Here is a 21,619-nt window from a genome sequence, read left to right on the forward strand (position 1 = left end):
CCTGCAAAATCACTGCTTATATCAAGCGGATTCCATATTTACCTGATTCATCCACAATTGTGTTCAACAACCTCTGATGTCATCTACTACTGTGTTCTACTATACCATCTGTTTTCATCTCCCATTGTTGTCCATATCATCCCAATAAACATATACAGTACTTAAGCACCCATACAGTCTTGTTACTGGGAGTGGATGAAGGGTTTAGCCGTGTGCTGGAATCCACACAGCGTCATACGTGGAAGAAGGCAGACAGGTTTTTTAAGTTATGGTTAGAAGTGACAATTCTAGAGATTATATTAGAGGTCACTTAAATGTTGTATGATCTATGCGTCTGCTCACATGTCCGATTTTTTTTTGCAGACTGAGCAATGCAAAATGGAGAAGGCTGATATTGATTCAAGTGTCTAAGTGTATAAGTTAAGCATTGAATCTTTGTTTCATGGATGGCAATGGTTAAAGCTGGATATACACATAAGATCTCTGTCAACTGACGCTCGATCTTCTGCCAACTAGTCCTTCTGACTTCGCCATACACATGCACACTCTGCTGGTTTCTGTGTCTCTCCTAGACACCTCTGATGACAGCTTGTTTATGGTGAAAACAAAAGGATTGGGCATGTTGAAATTCAGGTGCTCAATCCTTCTGTCTCCAGAAATCTGCAGTCAAGAGAGGGGGAAGAGGCCCTCGTACGCATTAGGTCGGCCCGCCTCAATTAGAAGATTTGGCCAACTTTCATCCAGTGTAAATGACCATCTTAAATCTGGAGATATCACTTCTGAGCAACACTGTCTGTCATTAGGGGTCTTCAGGGCACTGTGCAGCTTCTGTTTATCACAGTCTAGGATGTGAATCTTATGTGAGATATAGTCTGGAGGTATTTTTCCCCAAAACTGCAACTTACCGTGATGTCTGAGTTTCCTGAGTCATGACTCTTAGAATAATGAAATAAGAACTGTGCAGAAAAGAAATTAAGACGCTATTTTACTTCACAAAAAGTTCATTGAATAAGGACATCGTCACAATTTTAGTGCAGCTTAACACAACTCACCCTTTTAGAGTCATCTTTTTCCTCTAATCCCTGCAAAACAGAAACAATAATTCATTCTAAAGAAACAAATGCCCCATTTGTCATAATCCTTTTAAATATATATATGGCCTAAACCAATGAGTATTTACCAGGAGGGTCCAAAATCCCCAAATAAACATATACTAACGAACATTGTATAAGACATGGGGAAAAGTGCATCCTCAATACACTGTGATCTCAGGTCAGTACACATTAATACTTTAAAGGAGTTGTTCTAACTGATTCATTAGATGATCGCTGCATGCAGGTTCAACTCCTGAAACTCCTGGCTCCGAGCTGTAATTAGTTACCAGATATACCATATACAGTATGCACAAATATAACATTCCTGCGGGACACTTCAACAACAATATAACCTATAAACAGACCCCAGAGTGCATAAATCCTATAAAAATGCACAATTTATTTTATTAAAATTTAAAATCATGAATACGTGAATAAAATGGCAGCAACCAGATTGGGAAAACAATAAGGATAAGCAATCAATGCTTTATAATGAAGGGCTACCTACCTAAGACAGTACAAGTTCCTATGCTAGTATATAGGAAAATATTGACAAGACAATAATATTGAAAGATATAGGAACAAATAAAAATGGAGGAGTGAGCTGACGAATTGACCTGACACTGCAATGTGTGTTTTACCCTGCTTCTTCAGGGACAAACACCAGAAGCGTTTCACCTAAATTCTTCAAAGGTACCTATGCCCCATAAAATAACAGAACGTAAAGTGCAGTGAAGCAATGGGGCTTCATGTCAGTTCACTTCTTCATTCGTAAGCGTGCCTGCCTATACCAGAATTTGACTATTGTTTTGTTCAATATTTTCCTGTGTGGTAGTAGAGGAACTTGTCCTGTAGCCACTTTAGGAATATGTGTCACTACTGCTTTCTTTATTCATACACTTAAGGTAGGAAACCATTCATTATAGGGCAAACTTCTCTTATTCCTAATCTGTATATTTTGCTTATTCTTAATCTGTATGATTACTGACATTTATTTCATGTGCAATTATTTTAAAATTTAACTTTTTTATACCCAAACTGATGGCATGTACTGTATGTAAAGGTGCTTTAATGCTGAGTAAATCCTTACCTTGCTTGTAGAAATCCATTTTAGAGAAATCCATAGTTGAAATTGTTTGCTACTGAGTCTCAAGTGCAGTGATCGGGGGGCCTGACCTCACAGCTCTCCCACCTCTCTCCATACTTCCTGCCTGCTGCCTGCCTCCTGTCTCTGACTGACAAGTAACAGAAACATGAGTAACGGTAGCGGGCAAATATTTAGGAGAAAGGGCAGGTGAGCTGTGAGTGCAGCGCCAGCTCACTGCACTTGCAACTCATTAACATAAAATTTCAACTATTTCTCTAAAACAGCAAAACAGATTTCTACAAGGAAGGTAAGGATTTACTGAGCATAAAATTGCCTATAAATACATGCCATTATTTTGAGGTATAAAATTCTGATAACCAGTTCCCTTTAAATGTGTACAAATTTCCCCTGGGTGATATAGTAGAGTGTGATCTTAGAGGCTGATACTGAACAATTTATAGATAACCAAAAATAATTTGCAAGTTGTCCTAATGAAGTAGCTCAGGAAAGGGACTAGTTATCAATATAAAGAAGGATTTGAGGCGGTTAGGGTGGACGTGCCCAAATATGAAAGTAGTGTGGCCTGGTATGGTACCCAGAAGGAGTTGGCGTGGGGCCCGTTCAATGAAGAGAATTGACAAGGCCCATATTAAAATCAACAAGGAGATATCCAAGTGGGTAGTCCGGAACGGGGGCGTGGCGATACGCCATGCGGGGTTAGATTCCATGGAGGAAGACTACTGGTTGGCGGATGGGGTACACCTGAATGCACGGGGGATGGAATTGTGGATTGGAGGATTACGGGAAGGGATGCTGAGGGCCACAGCAGTAATGGTTGGTGGGGTCTCGAGCACTTGAAAGGGTCAAGTTGCTCTCGGTGTTGCGTTGGTGGGCCTTCGAAGCTGGTAAATAAAATGAGGAAATAGGGGATTCTGGCATTGCGGGGATCCCCCTTATTGGATGGTTATGTGTTGGTGGTCTGGTGAGAAGTGGGTGATGCCCGACGAGGGTCGGGGTCACATTACGAGGGCACCCAGTGATTGTAGTCGGGTGCATAGTAAAGAATGGTGGGTACCAGATGACAGTAGTCGGGTACAGGTTAACGGTGGAGGCAAAGAAGTGGCTGGAAGTAAGGCTGGGAGGGAAGGGGAAATGCCAATGGCGGCACAATCATCAGACCAGGACAGTGATAGCTTCAAGGGGGACCCACCAAGTGTCTTTAATTATTAATAAAAGTTGGCTGCTGCGGCCATCCTTATCCAAAGTTGAACGTGTGGTGTGTCCTTTGTTTAGAAATAGTAAAGGGGGAGTGCTGGGAAGGGGAGGGTGAGTGGGGTGACAGTCACATGAACTCGACCTTTCCAGAGTCAAGTAACTGCCGAACGAGACCCCAGAAGTGGGTTGGAGGTAGGCGAGCATGACATTGGTAGGGAGGAAGTGACTGGGAAAAAAGGGGTAAAGGAATTGGGGAAAGTGAAATGGACAGAGGAGGGGTAAGGGACAACAAAAGGACTCAGGAGAGGCTGGACCCCTCTCTTCGACCAGGACGCCGGACAGCAAGTCCCACCTGCCCACCCTAAGGAAAGAACGACCGGGCCGCAGTGGCCACATCTGGATGCTATAATACCAATTACATATGGAATAGTTTGGCAGTTACCTTCTAAGCCCAGGGGAAGGGCAATCCGCCAGCCATGGTACCCTGGAGGTTTCCCCCACAGGGGGTTTTTCCTCTCCTGCCTGGCGGCGCATGGCTCTTCGTGAGCCGGAGGTTCTGTACACATTTTTAATGATGATTTTGGAGCGTTGGTGGGCCCTTAAAGCTGGTAAATAAAATGAGGAAGTAGGGGATTCTGTTATTGCGGGGATCCCCCTTATTGGATGGTGATGTGTTGGTGGTCTGGTGAGAAGTGGGTGATGCCCGACGAGGAAGTCGGGTCACATTACGAGGGCACCCGGCGATGGTAATCGGGTACATAGTAAAGATAGGTGGGTACCCGACGACGGTAGTCGGGTACAGGTTAATGGTGGAGGCAACCTCTTCCCTCGATTCATGGTGCTTCCGAGCAGGAAAAGATGCGTCTGGAAGTAAGGCTGGGAGGGAAGGGGCAATGCCAATGGCGGCACAATCACCAGACCAGGACAGTGATAGCTTCGAGGGGGACCCACAAAGTGTCTTTAGTCATTAATAAAAGTTGGCTGCTGTGGCCATCCTTATCCAAAGTTGAACATGTGGTGTGTCCTTTGTTTAGAAATAGTAAAGAGGGAATGCTGGGAAGGGGGGGGGGGCGAGTGGCGTGACAGTTAAGGGAACTCGACCTTTCCAGAGTCATGACTTTCAGGATGTCACAAAAGACACATCAGAATATATTAAAAGACTTTTGGAACTTCTGTTCATTGCAATAGAAGATGACCAGACATGTGCAGCCATCACCTATTGATGTTTGGCACCAGCATTGTTAAGGGCTCATTCACAAGACAGAATTTTCAGTTCGAGTATTATCTGTAGAAAAAAGGACCTGACTCAGACCAATGTTATTCAATGGGGCAGACCGAAACTGCAAGTGAAAAAAAAATCACAGCATATTCTAATTTCTTCCATAAATCGGATGAGACTCGCCCATTCAAGTTTGTTGGTGCACGGAAAAAATTAGATGGAATCACAGCATATAGCATCCGATTTATACGGATATTTTGCAATTCTGTAACACAGGAAACTGTAAATGGTCTTGTAAATTATTAATAGCTGCTGCTGTTAAAAAACTGGATTGCACACTGATGACAAGTGAGAACAAAAATCTCTGAATGGTTTTTTATATGCTCGTGTGAACCTATTGTTAAGTGAATTGTACCACTCAGACATTGATGGAACTCGGCATCATATCCAGATACTGACAATTCATATTACTGTCCAGTCTACGCTCTATATTACATAAATGGCACATCGATCCTGTAAACTGTATTAGCTCTGAACACAGTTTTTACCACTTCCAAGTAATTATTACAATTTATGGAAAGTTTTGCTTACCTGAGACTTCTGCAGAATTCCCATTGCCATAAAGCAAAGTTCTTCTAGAGCACTTGATACCTGCACATAAAAGACAAGAAGTGCCGTCAACTCACAGCCCTATTTTTATACTGTAGTAAATGGATAAGGTACAGTAATTAATGTGAACTCACCGCAGGCTGGGAATCTGACAGGACTGCAGAACATGCATCATCTATCTGTAGACACAGGGAAATCACAAAAGAAGAATAAAACCTACAAGCTGCTGACAGTCAGCAGATTGGTACATAACACTGTTAGGAAAATACAGGCTTACATTATTTAACAGCTAAAGACATTAATAGTGATTAGCGAATGTGCTGGGATAAGGTGTTATCTGAGCATGCTCGTGTGCTAACCTAGGGTCTTCATGGTACTCGAAAAATATATTTGAGTCCCCGCAGCTGCACGTTTTGCGGCGGTACGACAGCCGCAACACATGCAGGGATTACCTAACAAACTGGCCATCCCCCACATGTGTTGTGGCTGTCGAACAACCGCGAGACCTGCAGCTGCGGGGACGCAAACATATTTTTTGAGCACACCCAAGACACTCGGTTAGCGCCTGAGTATGCTTGGATATTACCTATCCTTCGATCATCACTAGGCATTAACTCTAAATAGTATATGGACCAGTAATGCAGAATATACAGTATTTCTATACAGTGATGGACGTGTCTGATTTCTCTCATGTATCAGAAGTAGTACTTCTTTTGAAATAATATAGGTAAATGGCAAAATAAACCGAAGTGGATTCAATCAGTAATTTCTTTGTTTTATTGGGAATATGCCATTAAAGGCTACGTACACATTCACACTAAATTAATTTCAGTGCTCATTTTCTACCTAATTGCAAAATTAAGCAATTTGCTAAATAGATTTTCTGAAAAATTTCCAACATTGTTGCTGCTGCAGAGTGTAAGTTCTTTACAATGGATAGAGAGTCTACACACTCCTGTTACCATGCCAGTTTTTTGTCATGTAATAAATCACACCAAGAAGAATAACTTCAGAACCTTTTTCACCTTTATTGCCACTCATAACCTAGACAAATCCATTGACAAATAAACTTTTTCCTTTTTTCACACTCGAAAAGATTTCAAAGAACCAAAATAATGTGGTTGTATAAATATTACACCCCTAGCGTATGTGCAGATGATCCGGAACGGGCAGCGTTTTGGATGCAGCACATGTTCGCTGCATCCAAAGTGCTGCCATCTATTGAAGGCAGGTAAATCTGCATGTGATCTCTGAACTGTGCGCATTCACCGCGTACAATACATTGTATGGGTGAAATTTCTCTGCAAGATAAATAGACATGCTGCAGTCTGAAAAGACCCACCGCATCAGGGCCATCCCTAACGTATAGTGTTGTGAGTTCATTTTCCCCTTCATTACTGAGGCCCGAGGAACTCCCTCTTCTGGTAAAGAAAGGTAGTGAGCCTGATTATCAAACACCTGAGGCTGATGATGACTGGCTGAGTGGAGTTACTGACTGGATATAAGGCTGCCGACGCCCTTCTGCCCTGCGGGTGAGTTCTCTGTGGGATCCTTGGAGACCAGTCTGAATTCCTGCTCCTCTAAAGCTAAGTTTGCTGCTCGGCCTTTTGCATTGGTGCTTTGACTTTGTTTTGCTTTGTTTTTCTGGATTTCTGCCATTCGCTGCTGGGGTGTGCTGAATTCCTTTAGCTCTGTTTTCTGAAAATACCTGAGTGCTGATTTAGTTTTTGAAGCCTAGCTGCTTCAGGGCCTTTTTCATATCAGCTTGTTGGCTTATGTCTTTGATAGGGTTTTGGCAGATTGCACACAGCAGCCTTCCTGTCCTTTCCTATCTAGGTAGTTTTGGGCCCCGTCTTTGCTCAGTCTATCTTTCTGTCTGTGTTAGTGTTTTCATCTTGCTTCACCGTCATTATATGTTGGGGGCTGCCTATTGCTTTGGGGTCTGCTCTGGGGCAGTTTAGATTTCCCCTTTCCTTTCTTTAGGCCTATTTAATTTTCCGGCTGTGATCGAGGGGTCTGGGGCATCATAGGAACCCCCCATGGCTACTGCTAGTTGTGTTGATAGGTTCAGGGGTCTGCAATCTGATAGTTGCCAACTTCTCTGGTTTTCTGGACTTAGCTTATATTTCTGCTTTTGCCTCCTACGGTGACTCATTCATAACAGAATCACCCGCCATACCGCAGATCCTAGGGTACTCAATAGCAGGAAAGAATTGTTAAAAAAAAAAAAAAAAAAGTGTGTATATTTTTTCCTCTATATCTCTGAGGCCGTAGGGGGAATTTTTTTTTTCTCTCAATGGAGATAAAGCAATTGTCTGATCGTGTGGAGCAGCTCACTGCGGAAGTGCGGGGAATTTCCGCCTACCTTGCTCATTCACATGCTGCTGAACGAAAGATTCCTACACCTGATGTATTTTTTGGGGATCGGTCTAAATTTTTGAATTTCAAAAATAATTGTAAATTATTTTTTGCCTTGAAGCCTAACTCGTCAGGGAGCTCCGCGCAGCAGGTTAAAATTGTCATCTCTTTGTTGCGTGGCGATCCCCAGGATTGGGCGTTTTCTTTGAAACCAGATGATCCTATTCTGACTAATGTGAACGCATTTTTTCAGGCCTTGGGGTTGTTGTATGACGAACCTAATGCCATTGATCAGGCTGAAAAGACCCTGCTGGCATTGATCCAGGGTCGTGATTCTGCAGAATTGTACTGTCAAAAATTCTGAAAGTGGGCAGTACTTACTACCTGGAATGATAATGCCTTGGCTGCTCTCTTTCGGAAGGGGTTGTCAGAAGCCGTAAAAGATACTATGGTGGGATTTCCTGTTCCCTCTGGTCTTGATGATTCTATGTCATTAGCCATTCAGGTTGATCGGCGTTTGCGCGAACGCAAAGCTGCACGAGAGGTGTTGCCACCTGTTGAACAAATGTCTGAACCTATGCAGTGGGATAGAGTTTTTTTCAGAGAGCAGCGTCAGGAGTTCAGAAGGCGTAATAAGTTGTGTTTTTTCTGTGGAGATGCCTCGCATATTATTTCTGTCTGTCCTAAACGAGAGAAACGCTTTGCACACACGTTTTCTGTTGGGGGTGTTCAACCTAAGTTTCTTCTGGCTATTACTCTGATCTGCTCCCTGTCCACATTTTCCGCCAAGGCTTTTGTGGATTCGGGAGCAGCCCTAAACCTAATGGACTTGGATTTTGCTAAACGTTGTGGATTTCCGATGACACCTCTGCAGACGCCTATCCCTTTGAGGAGGATTGATGCTACTCCTTTGGCTAAAAATAAACCTCAGTTTTGGACCCAGGTGGTAATGCGGGTCGCCCCAGACCATCAAGAAAATTGCAGATTTTTGGTGTTGCATAATCTGCATGATACTATTGTTCTGGGGTTTCCCTGGTTACAAATTCATAATCCAGTTTTGGATTGGAAATCTGTGTCTGTGGTGAGTTGGGGTTGTCGGTGTGCCTTTAGTGAGGCTCCGGTGTTTTCCACCTCTCCTCAGTCGCATGATGTTCCTGATTATTTGGCGGACTTTTATGATGTATTTAGTGAGAATGAGTCTGCGTCTCTGCCTCCTCATAGGAGTTATGACTGTGCAATTGAACTGAGCCCGGGGTGTAAATTTCCCAAGGGTCGGCTCTTCAATTTATCTGTACCCGAGTACGAGGCTATGCGATCCTATATTAAGGAGGCGTTGGAGAAGGGTCATATTAGACCATCCTCGTCACCCTTAGGTGCCGTTTTTTTTTTGTAGCCAAAAAGGATGGATCATTAAGACCTTGTATTGATTATAGTGCCCTCAACAAAATTACTGTTAAATATCAGTATCCGTTACCTCTGATTTCTGATCTATTCTCCAGAGTTAAAGGTGCTTGCTGGTTTACCAAGCTTGACCTCAGGGGGGCGTATAATCTTATTCGCATTAAGCATGTGGATGAATGGAAGACGGCGTTTAATACTCCGGAGGGACATTTTGAGTACCTGGTGATGCCTTTTGGGCTCACTAATGCCCCTTCTGTCTTCCAGTGCTTCATGAACGATATTTTCCGAGATTTTGTCGATAAATTTTTGATTATCTATCTGGATGATATTTTGATCTTCTCCAAGGATTGGGATTCTCATGTGGAACATATTCGGACTGTGTTCCGGATCTTGAGGGAGAATTCCCTGTATGTCAAAGGATCTAAATGCCTTTTTAGAGTACAGAGGATTTCTTTTTTGGAATTTATTTTGTCCCCGTCAACTATTGAAATGGACCCGGCCAAGGTACAGGCCATTTACGATTGGGTTCAGCCCACTTCTTTGAAGGCCCTCCAGAAGTTTTTGGGTTTTGCTAATTTTTATCGGAAATTTATAGCAAAATTTTCTAGTATTGCCAAGCCATTGACTGATTTGACTAAGAAGGGTGCTGATGTGTTAAATTGGTCTCCGGAGGCTGTTTCTTCCTTTCAGGAGCTGAAGCGAAGATTCACCTCCGCCCCGGTTTTGCGGCAACCTGATGTCTCACTTCCATTCCAGGTAGAGGTGGATGCTTCTGAGATTGGTGCAGGAGCTGTTTTGTCCCAAAAGGATCCTGTAACATCTAAAATGAATCCCTGTGCTTTCTTTTCCCGAAAGTTCTCTCCATCTGAACGTAACTATGATGTGGGGAATAGGGAACTGTTGGCCATGAAATGGGCATTTGAGGAGTGGAGACATTGGTTGGAGGGAGCTAAGCATCAAGTCGTGGTCCTCACTGACCACAAGAATTTGATTTACCTAGAGTCGGCTAAGCGCTTGAACCCTAGACAGGCTAGGTGGGCCTTGTTTTTTACACGTTTTGATTTTGTGGTTTCTTCTCTTCCTGGAACGAAGAATGTCAAGGCAGACACCCTCTCTAGGAGCTTCTTTGCTGATTCTCCTGTGGTGACCAAGCCTGCTACCATCTTAGGCGAAGGGGTAGTTCTTTCTGCCATCTCGCCCGATTTGAGACATGCTCTGGAAGAGTTCCAGGAGGACAAACCTGAGCGTTGTCCCAGTGGAAAGTTGTATGTTCCTGACCAGTGGAAGAAGAGAGTGATGTCTGAAGTTCATTGCTCTGCTTTGGCTGGTCATCCAGGTATTTTTGGTACTAGAGATCTGGTGAGTCGGTTTTTTTGGTGGCCCTCCTTGTCTCGTGATGTCAGGAATTTTGTGCAGTCCTGTGGGACGTGCTCCCGGTCTAAATCGTGTTCTCGCTCTAGTGGGTTGTTGATGCCTTTGCCTGTCCCCAAGAGGCCATGGACCCATATTTCAATGGATTTCATCTCTGATATGCCTGTCTCTCAAAGGATGACTGTTATTTGGGTGATTTGTGATAGGTTCTCTAAGATGGTTCATCTTGTACCACTCCCTAAGTTGCCGTCTTCCTCTGAGTTGGTGCCCCTGTTTTTACAACAGGTGGCTCGTTTGCACGGGATTCCTGAGAACATTGTATCTGACAGAGGAGTCCAGTTTGTGTCTAGATTTTGGAGAACTTTCTGTTCCAGGCTGGGAATTCAGTTGTCCTTCTCCTCTGCTTTTCACCCTCAGACCAATGGGCAGACAGAGAGAACAAACCAGACCTTGGAGTCATATTTGAGATGTTTTATTTCTGCTGATCAGGATGATTGGGTTTCATTTTTGCCCTTGGCCGAATTTGCTTTAAATAATAGAGCTAGTTCTGCCACTTTGATGTCACCTTTTTTTTGTAACTTTGGGTTTCATCCTCGATTTTCTTCAGGGCAGGTGGAGCCCTCTGCCTGCCCAGGTGTTGACACTGTGGTGGAGAGAATGCACCAGATCTGGGACCAAGTGGTGGATAAGTTATCTCTCTCCCAGGAAAAGGCCCAGCGGTTTTCCAACCGACATAGGACCATTGGTCCCCAGTTTAAGATTGGTGATATGGTGTGGTTATCATCAAAAAATATTGCTATGAAGGTGGCTTCTCCTAAGTTTAAGCCTAGATTTATTGGACCTTACAAGATTGTGGAGATTATTAATCCGGTCTCTTTTCGTTTGGCTCTTCCTGTCACATTTAAAATCCATAATGTGTTCCATAAATCTTTGTTGAAGAGGTTTGTTGAACCTGTTGTTCCGGGGGTGCACCTCCAGACCCTGTATTGGTTGAAGGTAACATGGAATATGAGGTAGAGAAAGTACTGGATTCCCGTCTGGCTAGACGGAGACTCCAGTATTTGGTTAAGTGGAAGGGTTATGGTCAGGAGGATAATTCCTGGGTCTCTGCCTCTGATATTCATGCCAAAAGATTGGTGCGTGCCTTTCATCGGGCTCACCCTGATCGCCCTGGTGGCGTAGTTGAGGGTTCGGTGACCCCCTCCTCAAGGGGGAGGTACTGTTGTGAGTTCATTTTCCCCTTCATTACTGAGGCCCGAGGAACTCCCTCTTCTGATAAAGAAAGGTAGTGAGCCTGATTATCAAACACCTGAGGCTGATGATGATGACTGGCTGAGTGGAGTTACTGACTGGATATAAGGCTGCCGACGCCATTCTGCCCTGCGGGTGAGTTCTCTGTGGGATCCTTGGAGACCAGTCTGAATTCCTGCTCCTCTAAAGCTAAGTTTGCTGCTCGGCCTTTTGCATTGGTGCTTTGACTTTGTTTTGCTTTGTTTTTCTGGATTTCTGCCATTCCCTGCTGGGGTATGCTGAATTCCTTTAGCTTTTTTTTCTGAAAATACCTGAGTGCTGATTTAGTTTTTGAAGCCTAGCTGCTTCAGGGCATTTTTCATATCAGCTTGTTGGCTTATGTCTTTGATAGGGTTTTGGCAGATTGCAGACAGCAGCCTTCCTGTCCTTTCCTATCTAGGTAGTTTTGGGCCCCGTCTTTGAAGATGAAAACACTAACACAGACAGAAAGATAGACTGAGCAAAGACGTTTGCTCAGTCTATCTTTCTGTCTGTGTTAGTGTTTTCATCTTGCTTCACCGTCATTATATGTTGGGGGCTGCCTATTGCTTTGGAGTCTGCTCTGGGGCAGTTTAGATTTCCCCTTTCCTTTGTTTAGGCCTATTTAATTTTCCGGCTGTGATCGAGGGGTCTAGGGCATCGTAGGAACCCCCCATGGCTACTGCTAGTTGTGTTGATAGGTTCAGGGGTCTGCAATCTGATAGTTGCCAACTTCTCTGGTTTTCTGGACTTAGCTTATATTTCTGCTTTTGCCTCCTACGGTGACTGATTCATAACAGTATAGGCGAACTAGGCGGCCGCCTAGGGCGCCAACCCAAAGGGGGCGCCAGAGAAGAAATAGAAAAAATTATAAAAAAATCTTTTCAAAAGGCAAAAAGTTTTAGGAATGGAAAGAAAAGTGTACATATTTAAGGGCAAATATGACGCAAGAGAGGTTGGTTGGGTTGGCAACAATTTCGATAGAATCTGAAGTTGCTAACCAATTAATCTCGGTGACTTAGTGTCATCCTTTTAAAAAAAAAAAGGCAAGGAAACAAAAATTTTAATTACCTATGGTCGTTTTTGTTTTGTGTTATTGATTACTTTGTATATATTTGTCCTATACAACTTCTCAGAAGATTAAAGAGTTAGGAGAGAGTTAATTAATCATTGTTGTTGTGGTTTATTTTGCTCCTAAATTTATATCCCAAGTTTTCATCTACTGCCAAGAATAGTAGGGGCGCAACAAAATAGTTTCGCCTAGGGCGCCGTAATCTCTCGGGCCGGCCCTGCACCGCATGTCCGTCTCTGCGGGTGATCCGCAAACGTCTCTGGACGCAGTAGACATGGGATTTCTTGAAATCCCATCCACTATGCTGTAACATCTGGACGCTGCAGGTCGGACGCTGCACAAGTATGCCGCGTCCAACCAGCAGCGTTTACTGATAATCTGCACATACCCTTAATCTACGGTAATACTTTGTTTAAGTACCCTTTGAACTTATGATAGAATTCAGTCTTTTTGTTTAGGAGCGTGACACATCTAGAATTGGCAGCATTTGTCCGCTTTTCCTTGCAGTTATGCTCCAAATCTATCAGATTGATAGATCATCACCTGTGTACAGCACCCTCTTCTGGTGACCCACAGATTTTCAATTGGATTCAGGTCTGAGCTTCTTGCAAAGTCATTATTTTGAGTATGATTAGTAGTGATGAGCGAGTATGCTCATTACTCGAGTTTTCTGAGCATGCTCGGGTGATCTCCGAGTATTTTAGGCGTGCTCATAGACTATGTTTGTGTCTTCGCAGCTGCATGATTTGCGGCTGCTAGCCAGCCTGAATACATGTGAGGAATGCCTGTTTGTTAGGGAATCCCCACATGTATTCAGATTGTCTAGCAGCCACAAATCATGCAGCTACGGCGACAGAAACTAAATCTCCGAGCACGCCCAAAATACTCGGAGGATACCCGAGCACGCTCAGGAAATCTAAAGTAACGAGTATACTTGCTCATCACTAATGATTAGGGTATAACATTCTGAAAGGGGAAGTTCCTATTCATTTTCAGCTTTTTTGCAAAGGCTAGAAGTTTGTTGCAAAATTGACTGATATCTGGAACTGTTCATAATTCCCCTCCAGTTTGACTAAAACCTCAGTTCTAGCTGTCACAAAACAGCCCCAAAGCATAATGCTGCTTCTACCATGTTGTTATAGTGATCTTCTGACTATGCATTATGTTAGTTTATGTGCCAAACATACAGTACCTTTTGCAATTATGGCTAAAAAGTTCAACCTTGGGCTCATCAGACATAACACTTTTATTTTCACATACCTTTGGTAGGCTTGATGTAGGTTTTGTGAAAACATAGCTGGGCTTGGATATAGCTACCTTACCTCATATTACAGACATTCAAAAAATATTGGAAATTATGATCACGTGCAGTACACAACCAGTACTTGCCAGAAATTCCAGCAGTTCCTTTAATGTTGCTGTAGGCCTCTTTGCAGCCTCCGGGAACAATTCTCTTCTTGTCTTTTCATTAATTTTTGAGGGACATCCAGTTCTAGATAATGTCACTGTTGTGCAAAATTGAAGATACTTCTTGATGACCATCTTCTCAATGTTCCATGATAAATATAATGCCATGGAAATTTTTCTGAACCCTTACCCTGATAGATTACTTTCATCAATGAGATCCCTTTGCTGTGTTGAAAGCTGTTTACGGACTATGGCTTTAATGTGGATTTAATCAGAATCACTTAAAATGATGGCAGCTGTGTACTCTACTAAGTCTACTACTGACTACTGTTTTTAAACAGACAGGGAAATGTTTTACCTCACAGAAAGCAGCATCTGGGATCTTATCCTGTCATGTCTGTATACTCTCTTTTACTTCCTCTCCTGCACAGGAGCTGTAGTATGATCAGACCATGTCCCTGCTTGATATTATTCAGACATAGCCATTACACAGTACATGGTAGGGGCACAATTATAAGATTATCTCAGCACAGGAACATATTTTTTACACACATCCAATTGTGGAACTTATTTTTATTTCAAGATCAAGTGATTAAAATGTACTTTGTCATTGGGAAATCCTCTTTAAAATTAGTTTAAATGTGCTAATTCTGAGCACAACCACATCCCCAATCATAAGAAGCTGTTCACACTTATGTAGACACATTTTTTTATTTTATTTTTATTTTCCAAAAACTTGATTCCAGCTCACCCAGTTGCTCTATGCTTATCCACCTGGGGCTCAGACACTGGCCTCGCCCTGGCCAGGGCCGCCATCAGGGCATTACTGCCCTGACTGGCTTATGGGGCCCAGTTAGCAGAGGGGGCCCGCATCGGGCCCCGTCTCTTCTGCTGATCGGGCCCCAGCGGTAGGTTATTGCCGGTGCAGTATCTGAACCCTGCGTCCGAGACGTTCAGTTACACTCTATTGCCATGCAGGCCCACTGGGCCTGCATGGCAATAGTTAAAGCCGCCAGCCAATCAGAGGCTGGCAGCTGACATCAGCATGCACGTTGTCAGCGTCTGATGTCATTGTCATTCACCGGCGAGTGCGCGCTTTCAGCCTGGAGGGAAAGATCACTCGCCGCAGGAGCGCGGCAAGGTAAGGAGAAAGGTTCTTTTCTAAATTTTTATTTTTATTGAAAGCGGCAAGCCGGCAGGATGGAGATAAGTGTCCATCCTGCCAGAACAGAATGGAGATGGGATAGAATGGAGACAGGGGGCAGGATGAAAGATATGGGGGCATGATTTGAGATGCAGGGGGCATGATTGGAGACACAGGGGCATGATTGGTGACACGGGGGCAGAATGAAATATGTGGGGGCATGATTGTAGACACAGGGGGTATGATTGGAAACACAGGGGCCATGATTGGAGACACAAGGGGCAGGATTGGAGACACAGGGGGCAGGATTGGAGAGACAGGGGGATTGGAGACATGGGGCAGAATGGAGACACAGGGGACAGGATTGGAGACACAGGGGGCAGAATTGCAGACACAGGGGGCAGGATTGGAGACAGGGAGCAGGATTGGAGACAGGGGGCAGGATGAAAGATATGGGGGCATGATTGGAGACACAGGGGGCATGATTGGAGACACAGGGGGCATGATTGGAGATGGGGCAGGATTGGAGACACGAGGCAGAATGGAGACATGAGGCAGAATGGAGACATGGGCAGAATGGAGACACAGGGGGCAGGATTGGAGACAGGGGAGCAGGATAAAAGATATGGGGGCATGATTGGAGACACAGGGGGCATGATTGGAGACACAAGGGGCATGATTGGAGACACAGGGGGCATGATTGGAGACACGGGGCAGAATGGAGATACAGAGGGCTGGATTGGAGATACAGGGGCAGGATTGGAGACACGGGCAGAATGGAGACACAGGGGGCAGGATTGGAGACATGGTGGCAGGATGAAAGATATGGAGGCAAGATTGGAGACACAGGAAGTATGATTGGAGACATGGTGCGGGATGGAGACAGTTGGAGCAGGAATATGGGGCAGGATGGAGACAGATCGGGCAGAATGGAGACAGATGGGGCAGGAATATGGAGCAGGATGGAGACAGATCAGGCAGGATGGAGACAGATAAGGCAGGATGGAGACAGATGGGGCACGATCATGGGGCAGGATGGAAACAGATGGTGCAGGTGCATGGGACAGATGGGGCAGGATAATGGGACAGATGGGGCAGGATAATGGGACAGTTGTTGCAGGATCATGGGACAGTTGTGGCAAGATCATGGGGCAGGATAGGGAGATCATATGGGGCAGAATGGATACTCATGAGGGCAGGATGGGAGAACATATGGCTGGAGCCAGGAATGAGACACACGGGGGCCAGGATGGGTGATATTATTACCATAGGGGCTAAATAAGGTATATTATTACTGCAGTGATGTATTTATTTTATTTTCTGAGTATACTGTTTTAAATGTGGAGGCGGTCCTGTTACTGTGTAGAGTGACACTATGTTGCCTTTTTTTCTTCATTTGGTGTAGTGTAGAAGTTGGGAAAAAATAAGTAATGTGTTCTGCAAGCAGTGCTCTAGATAACTGTGCTATTTCCTGCAGAAACAAGCCCTGGCTGGAAGAAGTGATGTCAATCTGTGCTGGATGAAGATGAAAGATTTCACCTAGAGGTTTCACTGGTGAGTCAATGTGTTACCTATACACTGATACTATACACTGTATACTATATACAGCAGTCCTGTGTACAATGTCACCAGTGATCACTGTATTACTGCATACTAAGTACAGATCTCCTGTGTATAATGGCACATATGGTTATATTAGTATTGAGTTTTTTTATTACTGATCAGTATTTGAGTATTCGGTCACAAAGTGGTGGTAATATGTTGTGCGGCCATGGTGTGGTAGTATTTGTTCCTTGTATGTGGGATTATGTGGTATTATTGGTCACCATGTGGTGGTAATATGTGGTCTGGTCATGGTGTGGCGGTATTTGTCCCTTGTATGTGATATTATTCAGTCACTGTAGTTTTAATATGTGGTCTGGACATGGTGTAGCGGTATTTTTTCTTTGTATGTGGTATTATACGTCATTATGTGGTGGTAATATGGTGTCTGGTCATAGAATCATAGAATCCGTAGAGTTGGAAGGGACCTCCTGGGCCATCTGGTCCAACCCCCTGCTCAAAGCAGGATTCGCTAAATCATCCCAGACAGATGTCTGTCCAACCTCTGTTTGAAGACTTCCATTGAAGGAGAACTCACCACTTCTCGTGGCAGCCTGTTCCACTCATTGATCACTCTAACTGTCAAAAAGTTTTTTCTAATATCTAATCTGTGTCTCTTCCCATTCAGTTCCATCCCATTGCTTCTAGTCTTTCCTTGTGCAAATGAGAATAAAGATAATCCTTCTACAATGTGACAGCCCTTGAAATATTTGTAGTTAGCTATTAAGTATCCTCTCAGTCTTCTCTTTTGCAAGCTAAACATTCCCAAATCCTGCAACCTTTCCTCATAAGACAGGGTTTGCAGACCGGTCACCATTCTGGTCGCTCTTTTCTGAACTTGCTCCAGTTTGTTGATGTCTTTTTTAAAATGTGGCACCCAAAACTGGACACAGTATTCCAGATGAGGTCTGACCAAAGAGGAGCAGAGGGCAATAATGACTTCACGTGATCTAGACTGTATGCTTCTGTTAATACATCCTAGAATTGCATTTGCCTTTTTTGCTGCTGCATCACACTGTTGAGTCATATTCAGTCTGTGATCTATTAGTATACCCAAGTCTTTTTCACATGTGCTGTTGCTTAGTCCTATTCCTCCCATTCTGTATATGCTTTTTTCATTTTTATTGCCCAGATGTAGTACTTTGCATTTTTCCCTGTTAAAAACCATTCTGTTAGTTGCTGCCCACTGCTCCAGTTTATTTATATCTTTTTGAATCCTCTCTCTCTCTTCTCTAGTATTAGCTATCCCTCCTAGCTTTGTGTCATCAGCAAATTTAATCAGTCTAAATTTAATCCATCTAAATCGTTGATAAAGATAAAGATTTGGTCATGGTACGGTGGTATTTGTCCCTTGTGTGTTACATTATTGGTCATTTAAAAATTCTAGGAAAATTTGCCCTCCAGGAGGCAAATAGTGCCTCATCTCTACCGAGACTGGCTAAGCAGTACTGTACAGCCACATATGGGGTATTTCTATATTCAGCAGAAATTGTGGGACAAATTCTGGTGCCAATTTTTACCCACTTCTTGTGTGAAAATGTTAAATCTGGGGCTAAAACTAAAATTTTGTGGCAAAAATGTAATTATTTTTTCTTCACAGCCCAATGGTATACAATTCTGTGACCCACAGGTGGTGTGAAAATGATCACTGCACCCCTAGATTAATTCATCAAATGATGTATTTTGTAAAATCGGGTCACTTATGAGGAGTTCTGCTGTTCTGGCACCTCAGCGGCTCTCCCAGTGGGTTATGGCACACTCAAACCATAATTGTAAAATCTGCACTATAATATGGGTCTCTTTTCCTTTTGAGCTTTGCACTGTGCCTCAAAAGTAGTTTTCACACACACATTGGGTATTGACACACTCAAATGAAATTGCACAACAAATTCTGGGGTCCATTTTCTCCTGCTACCCTTGAGAAAATAAAAAACTTGGGGCTAAAAGAAAAATTTTGCTGAAAAAAATTTGATTTTTTTAAAATTTATTTAGATCTGTTACAAACTTCTGTAAAGCACCTGGGGGATCAAGATGCTCACCACATATCTAGATAAGTTCCTTGAGCGATCTAGTTTCCAAAATGGTATTACTTGTAGTGGGTTTCCACTGTTTAGGCACATCGGGGACCCTCCAAAAGTGACATGGCACCCTCTCTCGATTCCAGACAATTTTGTTTTCAAAACATGAAACAGTGCTCATTCCCTTCCTAGCCCCTCGGGGCGCCCAAACAGAGGGCCTTCCTCCACACATGGGGTATAAGCATACTCAGGAGAAATTGCACATCAATTTTTAGTGTTCATTTTCTCCAGCTACCTTTGTTAAAATAAGAAAATTGGGGCTAAAAGATGATTTTTGTGGAAAAAATTAGATTTTTACTTTTCACGGCTCTACGTTATAAACTTATGTGAAGTATGTGGGGGTTCAGGGTGCTCGCCAAACATCTAGATAAGTGCCTTAAGGTACTCCTTCCCTTGCGAGCTCTGCCGTCCGCCTAAAGAGTGGTCTTCCTTCACACATGGGGTATTGGCGTACTGAGGAGAAATTGCCCAACAAATATTGTGGTTCATTTTCTCCTGATACCCTTGAGAAAAAAAATTGTGTGCATATTAAATTTTTGTGAAAAAAGTTAAATGTTAATAATATTTATTATTGAATAATATTGCACGCCCCACTTTTCAGTTTTTGAATTTCCAAAAAATTTTAAAATGACCAATACATTTTGACCAACTTTACAATTGTGTTCCACTTGTTGTTGATTCTTCACCAAAAATTTACATTTGGTATCTTTATGTTTGACGCATGATATGTGGGAAAAGGTTGAAAAGTTCCAGGGGGCCAAATACTTTCGCAAGGCATTGTATCTATACTTACCACAAGAACTTAGTCTATCTGCAGTCTGCACAGCAACTAAAGCTGCGTCAAGCAAGGTGATCTTTGTTCTTTGCTTGCTTTGATTATGTTCTCCATTTCCGGCTGGCAGACAAGAACATTAAGGTAGATGCATTTTCTAGGTCCTTTCTGTCTTGTGACCAGGAGGAACAGCCTGAGCCGATCACTGAGGTCTCCAAGATGCTTACTCAGGGCCGGCCCGAACGTATAGGCAAACTAGGCGGCCGCCTAGGGTGCCGACCCAAAGGGGGCGCCAGAGAAAAAATAGAAAAAATTATAAAAAATCTTTTCACAAGGCAAAAAGTTTTAGGGATGGAAAGAAAAGTTTACATATTTAAGGGCAAATATGACGCAAGAGAGGTTGGTTGGGTTGGCAACAATTTCGATAGAATCTGAAGTTGCTAAACAAATTAATCTCGGTGACTTAGTGTCATCCTTTTAAAAAAAAAAAGGCAAGGAAACAAAAATTTTAATTACCTATGGTCGTTTTTGTTTTGTGTTATTGATTACTTTGTATATATTTGTCCTATACAACTTCTCAGAAGATTAAAGAGTTAGGAGAGAGTTAATTAGGTAATCATTGTTGTTGTGGTTTATTTTGCTCTTAAATTTATATCCCAAGTTTTCATCTACTGCCAAGAATAGTAGGGGCGCAACAATAGTTTTCGCCTAGGGCGCCGTAATCTCTCGGGCCGGCCCTGTGCTTACTGTCACTCTAGTGGGGCAATAGGGCACTGGGGGTGAATGTGAGAGGATGGGGGTATTGTGACTGAGGGGGGACAGGGCAAGGAAGGTGAATGTGGGATGTTGGGGGTATTGTGGGGTCAGGGGGACAGAGCACTGAGGGGTGCATGTGAGAGGATGGGGTGTGGGAAGGGGACGGGGGAGGTAGGGGGCTTTTTTTACTTGTCAGCTCATTAATACTTTAAAAATAGATTAACATTTCAGTATTAGTATAACAAGAGCACAGACAGACGGCCGTATAACTCATGCAAGGATCGCACCGCAATCTTCGGACTGGCTGGTACTGCTCCTAGCATGAGTGTGACAGCATGATGTATTACAATACAGCTGTTACACTCAGTTGTGGAGAGCGGAGGGTCAGTCTGAGGATTGCGATGTGATCCTTGCACAAGAAATATGCCCGTCTGTCTGCCTCCTAACAAGTATAACCATACAGTAACCATGAGCTGCATTCTATGTAATAACTTAATAATAAGCAATTTATTATTACTATAACGTTATTAAAGGCTTGAGATAATTGTCTGCAGTCACTGTGAGACTACAGACCACAAAATCACGATGGGGTGCGCCTGCCGTCATGAGACCCCAAGACCACTGGTGCGATCAGGAGGTTTGCTATTTGCACGTTTCGACTAGATAAGTTTGACTTCACTCAAGTGAAGATAATTGGGAGAAGCCAAAAGAGTCGTCACACGACCCCCTGCTCACATCAGTGAATCTGGGGCTATTACTACTGTACATAGGGGGACTCAGTTAAATATTCAGTGGGCACTTAGGAAGCATTAACCCCTTCCTGACATCCGACGTACTATCCCGTCCACGGTACCCGGGCCCGTATGACCGTGGACGGGATAGTATGTCGGGCCCTTTAATGCGATACCGCGACTAAAGTCGAGGTGATCGCATTAAAATTCCGATGCCATCTCACCTTACAAAAGATGGCGTCGGCATCCCAGGCTGCGATCCTGCCCCCCCGGCATCCAGAGCACCCGGATTGGCGCGATCGCCGATCTGATCGATCGCGCCAATCGCAGTGCACAGCGGCGCTATATCGCCGCTGTGCCCTGCCAGTACCGGCCAGGATCGGTGCTATATTAGCACCGATCCTAGGCTGGAGCCTGATGCAGGCCCAGCAGGG

At 43.7% G+C, this 21,619-nt stretch overlaps 1 protein-coding gene across 5 annotated transcripts in view; it reads right to left on the reverse strand.

Annotated features, from left to right (window-relative positions):
- Positions 1-21,619, reverse strand: part of NMU (neuromedin U) — a 131,118-nt gene that overhangs the window by 43,756 nt on the left and 65,743 nt on the right. For 2 of the 5 annotated variants that reach the window (XM_073583564.1, XM_073583561.1), the window contains exons 3-6: positions 5,359-5,403; positions 5,207-5,266; positions 1,053-1,082; positions 906-980 (exon numbers count right to left, since the gene is read on the reverse strand). In XM_073583564.1, the coding sequence (XP_073439665.1) occupies positions 906-980; positions 1,053-1,082; positions 5,207-5,266; positions 5,359-5,403 (210 nt within the window). The remainder of the gene's footprint in view (positions 1-905; positions 981-1,052; positions 1,083-5,206; positions 5,267-5,358; positions 5,404-21,619) is intronic. The other 3 variants (XM_073583565.1, XM_073583562.1, XM_073583563.1) reach the window with 2 other exon arrangements.

This window comes from Dendrobates tinctorius, unplaced genomic scaffold (genome assembly GCF_039654945.1).
Source record: "Dendrobates tinctorius isolate UK_male_01 unplaced genomic scaffold, ASM3965494v1 ptg000079l, whole genome shotgun sequence".
Taxonomy (NCBI): domain Eukaryota; kingdom Metazoa; phylum Chordata; class Amphibia; order Anura; family Dendrobatidae; genus Dendrobates; species Dendrobates tinctorius.